The sequence below is a fragment of the Phoxinus phoxinus genome (genome assembly GCF_949152265.1).
Source record: "Phoxinus phoxinus genome assembly, chromosome: 25".
Classification (NCBI taxonomy): Eukaryota; Metazoa; Chordata; class Actinopteri; order Cypriniformes; family Leuciscidae; genus Phoxinus; species Phoxinus phoxinus.
Genome location: NC_136900.1, coordinates 11010733 through 11027123, shown reverse-complemented (window position 1 = coordinate 11027123; position 16391 = coordinate 11010733). Strand labels below are relative to the sequence as shown.

At 46.4% G+C, this 16391-nt stretch overlaps 1 protein-coding gene across 2 annotated transcripts in view; it reads right to left on the bottom strand.

Moving 5' to 3' along the window:
• LOC306993612 (GTPase IMAP family member 8-like) overlaps positions 1–16391 on the bottom strand; it is a 30814-nt gene that overhangs the window by 10048 nt on the left and 4375 nt on the right. For both annotated transcript variants that reach the window (XM_079603510.1, XM_079603511.1), the window contains exon 2: positions 9471–10175. In XM_079603510.1, coding sequence (XP_079459636.1) covers positions 9471–10175 — 705 coding nt within the window. The remainder of the gene's footprint in view (positions 1–9470; positions 10176–16391) is intronic.

Here is a 16391-nt window from a genome sequence, read left to right as displayed (position 1 = left end):
GCTTCGAATCGCTTGTTGTGTTTGAAGTTTGTGTTTGTGCTTGTGCTTCGAATCGCTTGTTGTGTTTGAAGTTTGTGTTTGTGCTTGTGCTTCGAATCGCTTGTTGTGTTTGGAGTTTGTGTTTGTGGTCGAACCGCTTTGGTTGTGTTTGGAGTTTGTGTTCGAATCGCTTAACTGTTAACGTTAGTTTGTGAGCGTGTGAACATATCTCCGATACTACTCTCTATAAAAAACAATCGGATTGCTTTGATATCGCTAGTTATATCCAACTTTCCGAACTTCCGTTACTATCTCTAACAATAGCCCGCTAGCATTGCACGCGTGGCCTCGCCTATCGACCGTATTATTTACACTCGAATCACTGAAATCGCTCTGTTTGTGTTTGAAGTTTGTGCTTGTGCTTCGAATCGCTTGTTTGTGTTTGAAGTTTGTGTCTGTGTTCGAACCGCTTTGGTTGTGTTTGGAGTTTGTGTTTCGAATCGTTTAACTGTTAGTTTGTGAGCATGTGAACATATCTCCGATACTAACGTTACTCTCTATAAAAAACAATCGGATTGCTTTGATATCGCTGGTTATATCCAACTTTCCGAACTTCCGTTACTATCTCTAACGTTAAGTTAGCCCGCTAGCATTTGCACGCGTGGTCTCGCCTATCGACCGTCTTATTTACACTCGAATCACTGGAAGGATACGGGTTCTATCCATGATTTCAGTCCTAAATTAGTAGTGATATTGGTAGCATCACTGCTAATTTATTGTTCATCTGTCATAATGGCGAATATATCGGATGTGTGTCTACCTCTGAGTGCAGGTGAGGACACGTTTGAGCTGCATTCGGTGCGGTTGGAGCTGGAGTCCGTGGAGAAGCAGATCCGTGATCTGCTGGGGAGGCAGGCCGAGCTGCGAGACCGACGATCAGCGCTTGAAGCATCACGCGCCGATGCTCACAAGTCAGTGGTTAGTAACTTTTCGACTCCGGCCTCCTCTACTCCGTGTATTTCTCTGCACAGGACCCGAGCACCCCTGGTTTCGTTTACCCCGACACCGACACAGCACCATGGACCCTGGATGATGCCACAGCGGAAGACACGAGCCAGGACCAGAGCAAGGACCTCTCCGCCCCTCCCGGTCTTCGAGATCTCCACCCGGAACCGCTTCTCCCCTCTTCGCGAGACGGAACGCGACGACGCTGTGATCATCGGCAGTTCCATGGTCCGGCATGTCCGCGCTACCTCAGGTAAAGGTATGGTGCGCACTCACTGCTTTCCTGGTGCTCGTGTTCTCGATGTCGCTGCGCAGGTCCCCGAGATCCTGAACGGTGACGAGCGCGTCGGAGCTGTCGTGCTGCACGCGGGGGTGAACGACATCAGGCTGCGGCAGACGGAGGTTCTGAAGAGGGACTACAGGAGCCTGATCGAGACGGTACGCAGAACATCGCCTGAAGCAAAGATCGTCGTGTCTGGACCGCTTCCCACGTACCGACAAGGACAAGAAAGGTTCAGTAGATTGTTTGCACTAAATGAATGGTTGATGTCATGGTGTAATGAACAGAGACTGCTCTTTGTAAATAATTGGAATCTGTTTTGGGAGCGACCTAGGCTCTACCGTGCTGATGGCCTGCACCCCAGCAGAATCGGAGCGGCTGTTCTGTCGGACAACATCTCCAAGACGTTACACACCATATGACTAGTAAGTCAAAGTCCAAATCACATTCTTTGCTGTCCCAAATTAATTGATATAAGTACCAGTGTAGAACACTATATAGAAACTGTGTCTATTCCTCGTTTAGTGAGGCCAAACAATAAATCTACTGCAGGATCTAAGAAAAATCTAATTGTGATTAAACCAGAAAATCTCAATATTAGTGAACAAAAACAATTTCTAAAGCTAGGTCTTCTAAACATTAGATCGCTTACACCTAAGGCGGTTATTGTAAATGAAATGGTCACTGATAATAGCTTTGATGTACTCTGCCTTACTGAAACCTGGCTTAAACCAAATGATTATTTCGGTCTTAATGAGTCCACTCCACCAGGATACGGTTATAAGCATGAGCCCCGTCTGATTGGTCGTGGCGGCGGTGTTGCAACAATCTATAGAGATATTCTTAATGTTACTCAGAAAACAGGCCACAGGTTTAATTCGTTTGAAGTACTTGTTCTAAATGTTACGCTCCTAGATGTAAGAAAGAAATCCCTATTATCTCTAGCCTTGGCTACCGTATATAGACCGCCAGGGCCTTACGCTGATTTCCTAAAAGAGTTTGCAGATTTTCTCTCAGATCTATTGGTCAATGCCGATAAGGCAATAATTGTTGGAGATTTCAACATACACGTTGATAACACAAATGATGCGTTAGGAGCTGCGTTTACAGATTTATTAAACTCCTTTGGGGTCAAGCAAAACGTTAGTGGTCCCACTCATCGTCTTAATCATACTCTAGATTTAATTATATCATATGGAACCGATCCAACCGATATAGATATTATACCGCAAAGTGATGATGTCACTGATCATTACATGGTAACTTGCATACTACGTACGGCTGAAATGTGTCATGTTGCGCCACGTTATCGACCAGGCAGAACAATCCTTCCAACCACTATAGATAGATTCTTGAATAGCTTACCTGATCTATCTCAGCTCCTCAGTGAACCCAAACAAACAGATGAGCTAGAGGAAATGACTAGCAGTATGAGCACCATTTTCTCTAGTACATTAGAAACTGTTGCACCAATTAGATTAAAAAAGGTTAGAGAGAAAACTAAAGCACCATGGTACAACAGTGCTACGCATGTTATCAAGAGAGAAACTCGTAACTTAGAGCGCAAATGGAAACAAACTAATTTAGAGGTCTTTAGAATCGCGTGGAAAGACAGTATGTCACGTTATAAAAAGGCTCTAAAAGCAGCCAGGTCTGAGCATCTACGCAAACTAATAGAAAATAACCAAAACAATCCAAGGTTTTTATTTAACACCGTGGCTAGATTAACAAATAAACAGACATCACCTGAACAAAATATTCCGTTACATTTTAATAGTAATGATTTCATGAATTTCTTCACTGAGAAAATAGAAAGCATCAGAAACACAATTGTAAATGTACAATCTTTGACAGCGTCTTCTGATTCAGCCTCAATTATCGCCCCTCAAGAACAACTACAGCGCTTTACAACTATAGGACAGGAAGAGCTAAATAAACTTATCACTGCATCTAAACCAACAACATGTTTATTAGATCCAATACCCACTAAACTACTGAAAGAAGTGTTACCTGTAGTGGAAGAGCCTCTTCTCAATATTATTAACTCGTCTCTATCTTTAGGACATGTTCCAAAAACATTCAAGCTGGCAGTTATAAAACCTCTTATTAAGAAACCACAATTAGATCCAAATAACCTAGCAAATTACAGACCCATTTCAAATCTTCCATTTATGTCTAAAATACTAGAAAAAGTTGTGTCCGCTCAATTGTGCTCTTTCTTGCAAGAAAACGATATCTATGAAAAGTTTCAGTCAGGATTCAGGCCACATCATAGCACAGAAACTGCACTCGTTAAAATTACAAATGATTTACTTTTAGCTTCTGACCAAGGCTGTATCTCAATACTAGTTTTACTCGATCTTAGTGCTGCGTTTGACACTATAGATCATAAAATACTCTTAGATCGACTTCAAAATTACACTGGTGTTCAGGGACAGGCATTAAACTGGTTTAGATCGTACCTATCAGACCGTTACCATTTTGTCCATTTAAATGGGGAAAAATCAAAGATAACGTCAGTAAATTATGGAGTGCCGCAGGGATCTGTATTAGGCCCCCTGCTATTCTCAATTTATATGCTGCCACTTGGTAATATTATAAGAAAACATGGAATAAGTTTCCACTGTTATGCTGATGACACTCAATTATATATTTCATCTAGACCAGATGATAACACTAAATTATCTAAAATGACAGAGTGTGTTAAAGATATAAAATATTGGATGACGTGTAATTTTCTTCTATTAAATTCAGATAAAACGGAGGTATTACTGATTGGTCCAAAAAACTGCCCACAAAACCTCTTACAATACAACCTTAATCTAGATGGACGTCCTGTTACTTTATCCTCTACAGTAAAAGACCTGGGTGTTATACTAGACCGCAACTTGTCTTTTGAAAATCATATTTCAAATGTCACAAGAACAGCCTTTTTCCACCTTAGAAACATTGCTAAGCTACGTAATATGCTATCAGTTTCTGATGCAGAAAAGTTAGTTCATGCATTCATGACCTCGAGACTAGATTACTGTAATGCTCTATTAGCTGGTTGTCCTGCATCCTCCGTAAACAAGCTACAGTTAGTCCAAAATGCAGCCGCTAGAGTTCTTACTAGATCAAGAAAATATGATCATATAACACCAATTTTATCATCTCTACACTGGTTACCTATTAAGTTCCGTATCAATTACAAAGTATTGTTACTGACCTATAAAGCCCTAAATGGTTTAGCTCCTGTGTATTTAAGAGATCTTCTATCGCCATATAATCCATCGCGCTCTTTAAGATCGCTAAATTCGAGGCTTCTGGTCGTACCTAGGATATCTAAGTCCACTAAAGGAGGGAGGGCGTTTTCACATCTAGCTCCTAAACTCTGGAATAGCCTTCCTGATACTGTCCGAGGCTCAGACTCGCTCTCCCAGTTTAAAACTAGATTAAAGACACATCTCTTTAGCCAAGCATTCACATGATGCATCTCATACCTTTTATACTACAGTTAAATCAGATCAAATGCATTCATATTAAGAACAGCAGCTACGCTAATTATTTCCCATCTGCCTTTTTTGTTGTTATCTCGGGACGCCTGTCCCGAGATAACTCAAATAGAGTTTGTCAGCTCCAGTTAGTATCCAGCCTCTCATGGAGACTTCAGATGCCCCAACGCCTGTGATGAGACGACTCGACGCCTGTGAAGAGACGACCCAACGCCGGCGATATGTTATGCCCTAAATTTCATGATTAACTAATTGTATTTTTGTATGTATATTTTTTGAAATGCATTTTCTGTAAAGCTGCTTTGAAACAATGTGTATTGTGAAAAGCGCTATACAAATAAACTTGAATTGAATTGAATTGAATATATTCTGAGCCCGAAATTTCGGATTTACAACTGCTTTCGTTGTCTTCTGCAGCTTTCGTTTTTTTTACTGCAGCTTACACGGAGCTTATGGACGTGCTTTCGCGCGCTACGGAGAAGCTCGCTATCGACTGGCCTGACAAGCCCCGCGAGTCACAGTCGTCTAAACTCAACGAGAGATTTCTTAGTGTCCCTAATTCTAGGCCAGAGCGAAGAAAGCTGCCCTTTTTCAGTGATCTGCATCACGAGATTTCCAGATCCTGGAAGCAGCCTTTCTCCGCTCGTCTGTCTAATGAGGCAGCCGCTGACTTCACCAACCTCGTGGGTTCTGTGGAGCAGGGTTATTCTGCCATTCCAGCGGTGGAGGACACGTTGGCTAATCACCACGCTCCATCGTCTGCACCGTCATGGAAGTCACGTCCCCTCCTTCCTTCTAAAGCGTGTAGGACTACTTCCTCCCTTATCGGGAAATCCTACATGGCAGCTGGTCAGGCAGGCATGGCCCCACACACTATGGCCGTTCTTCAGGCCTACCAGGCGGACGTCCTGATGGAAATGGACGAGGGAAATGGAGTGACTCCTGAAGCTGTCAAAGAGCTTCGTAAAGCCATGGATCTGGCCCTAAGAGCCACCAAGCATACCGCACGTGCTGTAGGCCGTTCTATGGCGGGTGCGGTTGCTGCGGAGCGCCATCTTTGGCTTAATCTTACGGAGATTCCCGACAAGGAGACGCCCCTATTTCACAGTCTGGTCTGTTTGGGGAGGCGGTCAACACGGTGGTTGAGAAATTCCGAGCTGCTAAGTCTCAGTCGGCTGCATTTAAGCATTTTATGCCTAGGAGGGTTAGGGAATATTCCAACCCCTCCCCTCCTCAACCCAGAGAACGCCCCTCTCATAGAGCGGAGTTCCCTACTAGGAGGAGTGACCCGGCTGATCTCCCACCAACCACGGTTTGGGGAACCCGCGGTCGCCCGCTTCCCCGCCAGCGACCTCACAGACGTCTTCAGCTGAAGCGGTCCAACAAACCGGCCACTCCAGCTTCTTCGAGCCGTTCCTGACCCTCTGGTCAGAAAAAGTTGAGCTCCACTTCATTTACAGGGTTGGGACAGACCGCGCAAGCGTTTCTGCCCGCCTCTAACCCGCTCTCCTTTTCATACCCATTACATTCGCCACCCAGCGTGTTTCGATGTGCAGTCCCTATTTTACCCTTTTCACTCAGTCCGACGCGGGAGGAAGGAGACGCATTTTGCTCTCTCCCCTCACCCCCAACGCATTTTATACCTGCCGATCGCATCCTTGGAGGCGCATTTCGTTTTCCTCAGGAGCAGGCAGACCCAGTCACTCTGATCCAGGCAGTGGTACCTCCCATCACGTGTCAGGACGCCAGGTGCCCTCCTCCATGGCCAACCACGCTTTGGTCTCCTGAGTTCCACGGAATCAGCGTTCAAGATGTTGACGCTGAAAGCTATCATATCTCAAATTCGGTTGGGAGATTGGTTCGTGACAGTAGACCTCAAGGATGCATATTTTCACATCCAGGTCGTACGGCGACACAGGAGGTTCCTCAGGTTTGCCATTGGAGAAAGAGCGTACCAGTACAGGGTCCTCCCCTTTGGCCTCGCTCTAGCACCGAGGACGTTCACGAAGTGTATGGATGCTGCTCTGGCCCCGTTGTGGCTCCAGGGCATCCGTATTCTCAATCACCTGGATGATTGGCTCCTTTTAGCTCACTCCAGGGAGTTGGTGACTAACCACAAGGATATTGTTCTTCGTCATATTCAGTCTCTCGGTTTGAGATTAAATACGGAGAAGAGCGTTCTTACCCCAGCTCAACACACAGTTTTCTTGGGGATACACATGGATTCCGTTCTTATGCAGGCCCGCTTGGCTCCTGCGCGGATTTCCAGTTTGATGACATGTTTGGCCCGCTTCACGCTAGGTCATCATGTTTCTGTGGGCACTTGCCACAGACTTCTGGGCCTCATGGCTGCAGCCTCCCCTGTGCTACCCCTAGGTCTGCTCCACATGAGACCTTTTCTGTGGTGGATGAAGCTCTCAGGGGCTCGGCCCACGGGTCCAGCCCTTCGCCAGTTGAAGGTGTCGCGCAGTTGTTTCCGCGCCCTGTCAATTTGACGGGACTCTCTTTTCCTTCGGAAAGGGGTCAGCATGGGTGCGGTATTCCGTCGCCAGATGATTACGACGGATGCCTCTCTGACCGGCTGGGGAGTGGTTTTCGAAGGCAGACCAGCATGTGGAATCTGTACTGGCGAGACCCTCTCTTGGCACATAAACAGCTTGGAGCTGAGAGCTGTCTTCCTGGCTCTGCATCACTTTCTCCCTTTTCTCAAAGGACACCATGTCATTGTCAGAACAGACAATATGGCGGTAGTGTCCCATGTAAACTGGCAAGGGGGTTCACGGTCGCACACCCTGGACAGGCATGCGCGTCACCTCCTCCTGTGGTCCCAGGACAAGTTCCTCTCTCTGAGAGCAGTTCATTTTCCAGGGATTCTGAACCTCGCAGCAGACTTCCTGTCGAGGCAGAAGCTCAGGTAAGGGGAATGGATGTTGAATCGCCAGACAGTGGCCCTGATCTGGGAGGTGTTGGGGGAAGCAGAAGTGGACCTCTTTGCATCACGGGAGTCATCCCAATGCCCGCTCTGGTTCTCCCTGAGAAAGAAAAGTTTGCTTCTGGAGCGGCCGCTCCCACTCTCAGAGTATACGTCGCGGCTATTGCCGCTCATAGAGAGTCGGACGAGATTCCCCTGGGTAAACTTAGGTTAGTTTCGGCCTTTATGCGTGGGGTTAAGCACCTGAAACCGGCACGCTCCCCTGGAGTTCCCTTGTGGGACCTGTCAGTCGACCTGGAGGGCTTGACGGAGGCTCCCTTCGAGCCCTTGGAGTCAGCCCCTGAGCGGATTCTGACTCTTAAGGTTGCTCTTTTGTTAGCTTTAACTTCGTTGAAGCGGATAGGGGATTTACAGGCTCTCTCTATTAGTGAGTCATGCTTGGACTTCGCTCCTGGTCTGGTCAAGGTCACCTTAAGACCGAGACCAGGGTATGTACCCAAGGTTCTGTCCACATCGTTCCGCTCTCAGGTTATTAACCTTAACGCTTTCCATCCTTCTCATTTTGCCTCTGAGGAGGATAGGAAACTTAACTTGCTCTGCCCGGTCTGAGCTTTGAAGTTCTATGTGGATTGCTCGGGTGGTTGGAGGAAATCAAACCAGCTCTTGGTATGTTTTGGTGCTGGCCGCAGTGGGCTTGCCGCATCAAAGCAGAGGATTTCCCACTGGGTTACGGAAGCTATTTCACTGGCTTATGTGGTGCGTGGCCGGCCTTCACCTCTTAGCATCAGAGCACATTCCACTAGAAGTGTGGCTTCCTCTCAAGCTCTTTTTAGAGGGGCCCTCTTGGAAGATATTTGTGTGGCGGCAGGCTGGTCCTCTCCGCACACTTTTGTAAGATTCTATAATTTGAATCTTGACATGACTCCAGGTTCCCAGGTTCTATCTGTTTGAACCATGGTTGCCTAGGAGGTTGTTGTGGTCATGGTTGTTATCTGGTCTTGTATCGACTATGGCAGCGCTTTAGCTTGGCGAGTTTGGTATTTCGTTCCCACTGCGTCTTAAAGCTACGCAGCGTTGAGTGAACCTATGAAAGAGAACGTCTCTGGTTACTCACATAACCTATGTTCTCTGAATAGGGAACGAGATGCTGCGTTCGCTGCCAAGCTCCTTGCGCTGCCGACAAGTTTTCTTTTTCGGCAGAGAAATCTGAGGAGCAGATGGTGCGCAAGCGTATATAATGTTACGACATAAGAGCGTCGGGGCGGCGCCCGCGCCATCAGCCAATGAATTGCCGTGATTCTATAAGGGCTTCAGACAACCGGTACACCCAGAGGGCGTCCCACTGCGTCTTAAAGCTACGCAGCGTCTCGTTCCCTATTCAGAGAACATAGGTTACGTGAGTAACCAGAGACGTTTCTATAGGTGTAAAGCTGAAGTTTAAGGTTATGTTAAATACAGTTGTTTAATGTTTGCAGTTGTTTAATGTTGTTTTTTGTATTGTTTTCTATTGACTAAGTAAAGGGATTTCTGTCTTCAAAAGCACACCTTGTGAAGAACAGGATTGTTTAAGAAATACAATTGCTTATATAGCAATTGCTTCAATAACAACTTTTATGGGCCGTCGTCACTGTGAAATGCTTTGAACACATCTATTGTGAATGCCTCTACAAGCGGTTAATGACAAGAAGTTTCATGTTATTATTGCCGTGACTGTTACATTTACATGATAAACTTAATATACCCAGTGTGCATATCTGTACTATAAAGTATGGGGACTCACTCATCTGTGATCTGATGTTTTTTCGCCTTTTTTTCATTCTCTTCATTCGTTCTTCTGCTCCCACTTCCTCTGCTCTTCTTCTCTCTTTCATCTTCTGTAAAATCTTTCTGTCTATTTCAAAATGGCGGCCGTTGTTTTCTGCCACTGTCTCCTCAATCTTCTCCAGCAGCTCCTTGATCTGAGTGTCGTCACTCCTGTTGTGATTGTTGAGAACATGATACCTGTTCCCACATTTGTCCAGTAGCCGCTGTAGATCCTGTCCTTCACTCTCAATGTACTGCTCTATAGATGTGTCTAACAGGGAATCTCCATGAGTGAACAGCACTATAGTGTGACTCCAGACTCTCTCACCGAGAAGATCCAGATGACCCTGCAATGATTTTCTCTTTTCTTCTTTAAATCTAGTGTCCACACGTATGATCAGTAGTACAGCATGTGGTCCTGGAGGACATAGAGACACACTGAGCACAATCTCCTGTTTCAGTAACTCAGGACTCTTCTTTACAGTGTAATTCATCCACCATCCTGGAGCTTCAATGACAGTGATGTGTCTGTCTGCTACTTCTCCATGTCTCCTCACACACTGAGCAGAACTCTTCAAGTCAAACTCCTCTCTGCCCAGGATGGTGTTTCCTGATGAACTCTTACCAGCAGCTCTATTACCCATCAACACAATCCTCAGCTCTGAGAGATGTTGAGCATCACCTGCAACATACAGAGAACAAAACACACTTATCCTGTTGTTTGTGCTTTCAGAACAGTTAACAAGAAAGCTGTACTAAAAATATGCTAATCATAACAATACAAATGCCACATTAATGGACTTACAGTTGTGCTCAGAATGAATGGCACCCCTGGTAAATATGATCAAAACTGGCTATAAAAAAAATTCCTTCAAAAAATTGCCAAAATTCGAACCTTTCATTGAAGTAAAATAATTGAAAGTGGGGGGGAAATCACATTATGAAATAAATGTTTTTCTCCAAATCACGATGGCCACAATTATTGGTACCCCTAGAATTTTTTACGAGTAAAATATTATTCCCATTAATATTTACCTTTTTTATCACACCAGGGTGACCATGAAATTGTCCAGCAATGACATTTCACAGGAGTTTAAATATGAGAGAACACAAAGGCTAAATTCCCTTAATCATCCATCACAATGAGTAAAACCAAAGAATATAGTTCAGATGTGCATCATTGTTGAGCATCACAAAATTGAAAGTGGCTGTAAGAAAATAGCTAAAGAATTGAAAATCCCCATTTTGACCATCAGGGCAATAATTAAAAAGTTCCAATCAACTAAAGATGTTACGAATCTGCCAGGAAGAGGATGTGTGTCTATATTGCCTCAATGGATGGTGAGGATGAAAGTGTGAGTGGCCAAAGACTCTTCAAGGATCACAGACGGAGAATTGCAGAGATTAGTGGAGTCTTGGGGTCAGAAAGCCTATAAAAAAAATCAAACCACCCCTACATCACCACATGTTGTTAGGTAGAGTTTCAAGAAAAATCCTCCTCACTCATCCAAAAAATAAAATTCCAGCAAATTCAGTTGTCAGACACTACTGGAACTTCACACGACAGGGTTCTGTGGTCAGATGAAAAATAGCTTTTTGGCAGCAAACACGCCAGATGGGTTTGGTGCACACAAGGATAGAAAGTGCCCCATGTGTACAATTTAATATACCGTTGGATCTTTAATGTTGTGGGCATATTTTTCTGCTGGAGGTCCTGGACTTCTTGTTCAGATACATGGCATCGTGGATTCTATCAAATATCAACAGATAAAAAATCCAAACCTGACCGTGGGCCGTGGTTGGATCTTCCATCAGGACAACGATCCAAAACAAACATCAAAATCAACACAAAAATGTGTTACGGAGCACAACATGAAGCTTCTGCCATGACCGTCCCAGTTCCCTGACCTGATGAGCGGAGTGAACTGAAGAGAAGAAGCAGCAACATGGATCTGGGAATCTGAAGGATCTGGAGAGATTCTGTACGGAGGAATGGTCTCTGATCTCTGGTCAGTTGTTCTCCAAACTCATCAGGCATTATAGGAGAAGACTCAGCGTTGCATATCTTGACAAAAAGAGAGCGCTAAAAGTATTTAATAAAAGGGTGCCAATAATTGTGGCCAACGTGTTTTGGAGAACAACATTTATTTCATAATGTGATTTCCCCCCACTTTCAATTCTTTTACTTCAATGAAAGGTTCGATTTTTGGCAATTTTTTGAATGAAAGATCAAAAGGATAAACAATGCAGATTTATTTTTTATAGGCAGTTTTGATCATATTTACCAGGGGTGCCATTAATTCTGAGCACGACTGTAAGTTAATCATCACCCATGGTTAACTAAACTATGATGAAATAAGAATCGTTTAATTATCTCAATCAGGAGAAAACAAAAACACAGATTACAAAACTCAGGGCTAAATTGCAATTTGATGCAAAAATAACATGTTTTCAGTGATAATATATCCTTTAAAAATATGCAACATGTAAAACCGTCGAACTAAATGAAGGCAAGACTCTCCAGGTGAATAGAGTAAACATATAACTAATAGATATCACCATACTTCCCCAATTGATTGATTACATTAAGAATTGGTATTACAAGGTCACTGAAATGTTATGTTTAAATAGGCCTATGCAATAATTTGCATACATTTCTAGAAAAAATGTGGATCATTGGATGTAGGTTCTTTTCATTCGGTTGAAACATTTTGTTTAATTTTTTACAGTCAAAGGTTTTTACAGAGAGGATTTTTTATTTTTTTTATCACTACTTAAAGGCACACCGTGGAACTTTTGACCTAAAGAGTTGAAGCATATGAGTTGTTTTAAATTATTCCTCAGGCCAATATACAGTGTTTGACATGACACTATCAATGCTCGGAGCGGGGCTGCCCTCTTGAAATACCGCCCATGTAAGTTTGGAGGAGACGGACAGGTCATGTGACCTGGAGAACGAATCACTTTACGACCGTCACGTGACCACAAGTTCTGATATGCTCAAGGAGCTAACGCTTTTGCTACTATTTTTCCGCCTGCTCGACTCCTGGCCATGGCTGAGGCAAGGAAAAGTTTAAAACGTACTCGGTTACTAACGTAACCTCGGTTCTCTCTAGGAGAGGGAACGAGTACTGCGTCGAAGAACGCTACGGGAAAGATATTTCTTTGTCGAGATTGAAGCCTAAAATTAATCCTTAATTTTGTAATATTGTAAAACGCTTTTCTGAAGCATACAACCTAGGCGGAGCAATACAGCTCACCCATTGGCTGCTCTGCCAGAAAAGCACAGCCTATGCGAGGCCAGGGACGCTGACCAATGAGGACGCTTCGCGCCCTTCTGCGTCACCTCCCGCCCAAACAGGCGTGGCCTAGGCCTATAAATATGAGCATAGCTGTCTAACACGCCGATTTTCGTCAATGAAGCGACGCAGCGTGGACACGCACGGCATGAGACGCAGTACTCGTTCCCTCTCCTAGAGAGAACCGAGGTTACGTTAGTAACCGAGTACGTTCTCTTACGTAGAGTTCTCTCGTACTGCGTCGAAGGACGCTACGGGAACCCTATGCAAACCGCCGTGCGTGTTCTTGGATCGACACAGACACCTATTGGCGCGCGCGCCCTGGTATACAAGCGCCTACCCCAAGAAGTATAGGGAGAGCGGCTAAAATAGCATCATCCCTTATAGTAGTGCCTCTTAAGGCATAATAGCATATATATGTAAATATAGATATATATGAGGGGTAATAGCATGCTCATGGGACACATTGTCAGTGAGTGATGCTTAAACATTGAAGTGACCTGGGCCGCAGCGCGGGGCAGGAACACTTATACATATTAGACATTGAAGTGACCTGGGCCGCAGCGCGGGGCAGGAGCACTTGTACATATTACCATTGAAGTGACCTGGGCCGCAGCGCGGGGCAGGAACACTTATACATAGTCTTCTAGACCGAGAGCAGTTTAGCCTGCAACGCAGGAACCTCTAGGTTATAGAACCTAATAAATGTAGACGGGGAGGCCCAGCCTGCCGCCATACAGATATCTTGTAACGAGATTCCGCTATACCAAGCCCATGAAGAGGCCATGCCTCTCGTGGAATGTGCTCTGATGCCCAAAGGGCATTCCAAGCCTCTAGATGCGTAGGCTAGCGCAATGGCGTCCACTACCCATCGAGACAGACTCTGTTTCGTTGCGGCTCGTCCCTTGGAGCGCCCGCTGAACGAAACAAAGAGCTGCTCCGTCTGTCGAAAAACAGCGGAGCGGGACACGTAAGCTCTTAATGCCCTGACCGGGCAAAGGGAGCTATTTCCGTCCTCTGAGGCCGGCAGGGCCGACAGGGAGATGACCTGAGCCCTGAACGGTGTGTTGAGGGACTTAGGCACGTACCCATGCTTCGGTTTCAATACGACTATAGAGTCGTTTGGCCCGAACTCCATACAAGAAGCTCTCACTGAGAGCGCTTGCAAGTCTCCCACACGCTTCACTAAGGCGAGAGCCAAAAGAAACACGGTCTTGAGAGACAGGTGTTTCATGTCAACTGAGTGAATAGGCTCGAAAGGGGCCCCTTTCATAGCGTTCAACACTGTAGAAAGGTCCCAAACGGGGACTGAAGGAGGCCTTGGAGGGTTTAACCTCCTGGCGCCTCTCAGGAAGCGGACCACCAGGTCGTTCCTGCCTAGTGAACGGCCAAGCGTTGGATTAACGAACGCTGATATGGCAGCCACATAGACTTTGAGCGTGGATGGGGTTCTTCCCTTATCCAATAGCTCTTGCAAGAAGGAGAGAATCTCCGGTTCTCCACACTGAAGTGGTGACAGACCTTGATCTGAACACCATCCAGAGAACACCGACCATTTGGAAGCGTAGAGCCGTCTAGTAGACGGAGCCCTAGCTTGTTCGATCGTGTCTAACACTCCTCTTGGGAGGTTAGCGGGTACCCGTTTATGGCCCATACGTGTAGGGACCAAAGCTCGGGGTGAGGATGCAGAATCGAGCCCTTGGCCTGTGAGAGGAGGTCTCTCCTCACTGGAATCGGCCACGGGGCAGTACTTTTCAGTCGCATCAAAGCTGGGAACCAGGTCTGATTCGTCCAGAATGGAGCAACTAGCAGTACTGAGCATCCGCTCTCCTTGATACGCTCCAGCACTTGAGGCAGGAGTGAGACAGGAGGAAAAGCATAGAGCGGGCGGCGGGGCCAGACTCTGGCCAGCGCGTTCGCGCTCTTCGAAAAGAATTCTGGGCAATGAGCGTTTTCCTGGTTTGCAAACAGGTCTATTTCCGCTCTGCCGAACGTTTTCCACAGCAGACGCACTGTCTGTGTGTGTAGGGACCACTCTCCCGTAGGAACGTTGTTCCGTGAGAGTCTGTCCGGGCCTACGTTCAAGTGGCCTGGCACGTGCATTGCTCTTAACGAGCGCAGGTTGTGCTGGGCCCACACCAGTACGCGTTCCGCTAACCTGAATAGGTTCCGGGATCTCACGCCACCCTGGCGGTTTATGTAGGCTACTACCGACATGTTGTCCGAGCGGACCAGGACGTGGTGTCCTTTTATCCGGGGACAGAAGCGCCTCAGCGCAAAGTCCACTGCCATCATTTCCAGGCAGTTTATGTGCGGTAGTTTGGCTCGCTCTGCCCACTGGCCAAAGAGCGGACTGCCGTCGAGCAGTGCTCCCCAGCCTGAGGTGGACGCGTCCGTGGACACCACCTTCAGGCTCGAGGAAGTCCCCAGGCTTACACCTGACCGGTACCAGTCTGACGCTCTCCATGGTGTCAGGGCTGAAATGCATTCCTGAGTGACCTTGAGGCGATAACGACCGTGTAACCATGCTCGGCGCGGTACGCGCGCTCTCAACCAGAACTGTAGTGGGCGCATGCGCAGCAGGCCCAACTGCAGCACTGTTGAGGCTGAGGCCATGAGGCCCAGCATTTTCTGAAATCTCCTGAGTGGCACTATGTGGCCGCTGAGGAAGGATTTCGCCATTTGCAGGGTATTTCGCCTGCGCTGTGATGACAGCTGTGCTGTCATAGACAGTGAGTTCAGATCCAGTCCTAAAAAGGAGATCCTTTGACTGGGAAACAGTGAACTTTTCTCCCAATTGACTCTCAGACCTAAGCACTCGAGGTGATCGAGTATTAGTGTCTTGTGGTGAGCGAGTTCTGAAGGCGATTGAGCCAGAATTAGCCAATCGTCCAAATAGTTCAGAATTCGAACGCCCCGGAGTCTCAGGGGTGCCAGCGCCGCGTCCATGCACACTGTAAATGTACGAGGTGCTAGAGACAGGCCGAATGGCAGGACTGTGTACTGATATGCCCGGCCCTCGAAGGCGAATCTCAAAAATCGCCTGTGACGTGACGCAATTTGTATGTGAAAATACGCGTCTTTCAGATCTATTGCCATAAACCAGTCTCCTCGGCGAATTTGCGCGAGGATACTTCTGGTCGTGAGCATTCTGAACTTCCGCTTTGTTAGCGTTTTGTTCAGACGCCTTAGATCTAAAATGGGTCTGAGACCCCCGTCTTTCTTCGGTACCAGGAAATATCTGCTGTACAGGCCCCCTTCGCTCTGAGCTTGAGATAAAGGCTCTATGGCCCCTTTGCTCAATAGCTTCGCTATTTCGGCTCGAAGTAGATGTGCTACTTCTGTTTTTACCGTGGTTTCGACTTTTCCCGTGAAACGGGGAGGGCGTCGATAAAACTGTAGCGAATAGCCTCTTTTTATAGTCTCTAGCACCCATTCTGAGACCCCGGGTAGTCCTTCCCATGGATCTGCACGTGTGACTAGGGGTTGAATGTAATCTGGGCTCTGGTCGCGAAATGGCGGCGACACGAGAGCAACCATGTGCTGTGACATGGACGCCGTGGCGTCTGAGGCGGGGGACATGTTTAACACAGTATGCG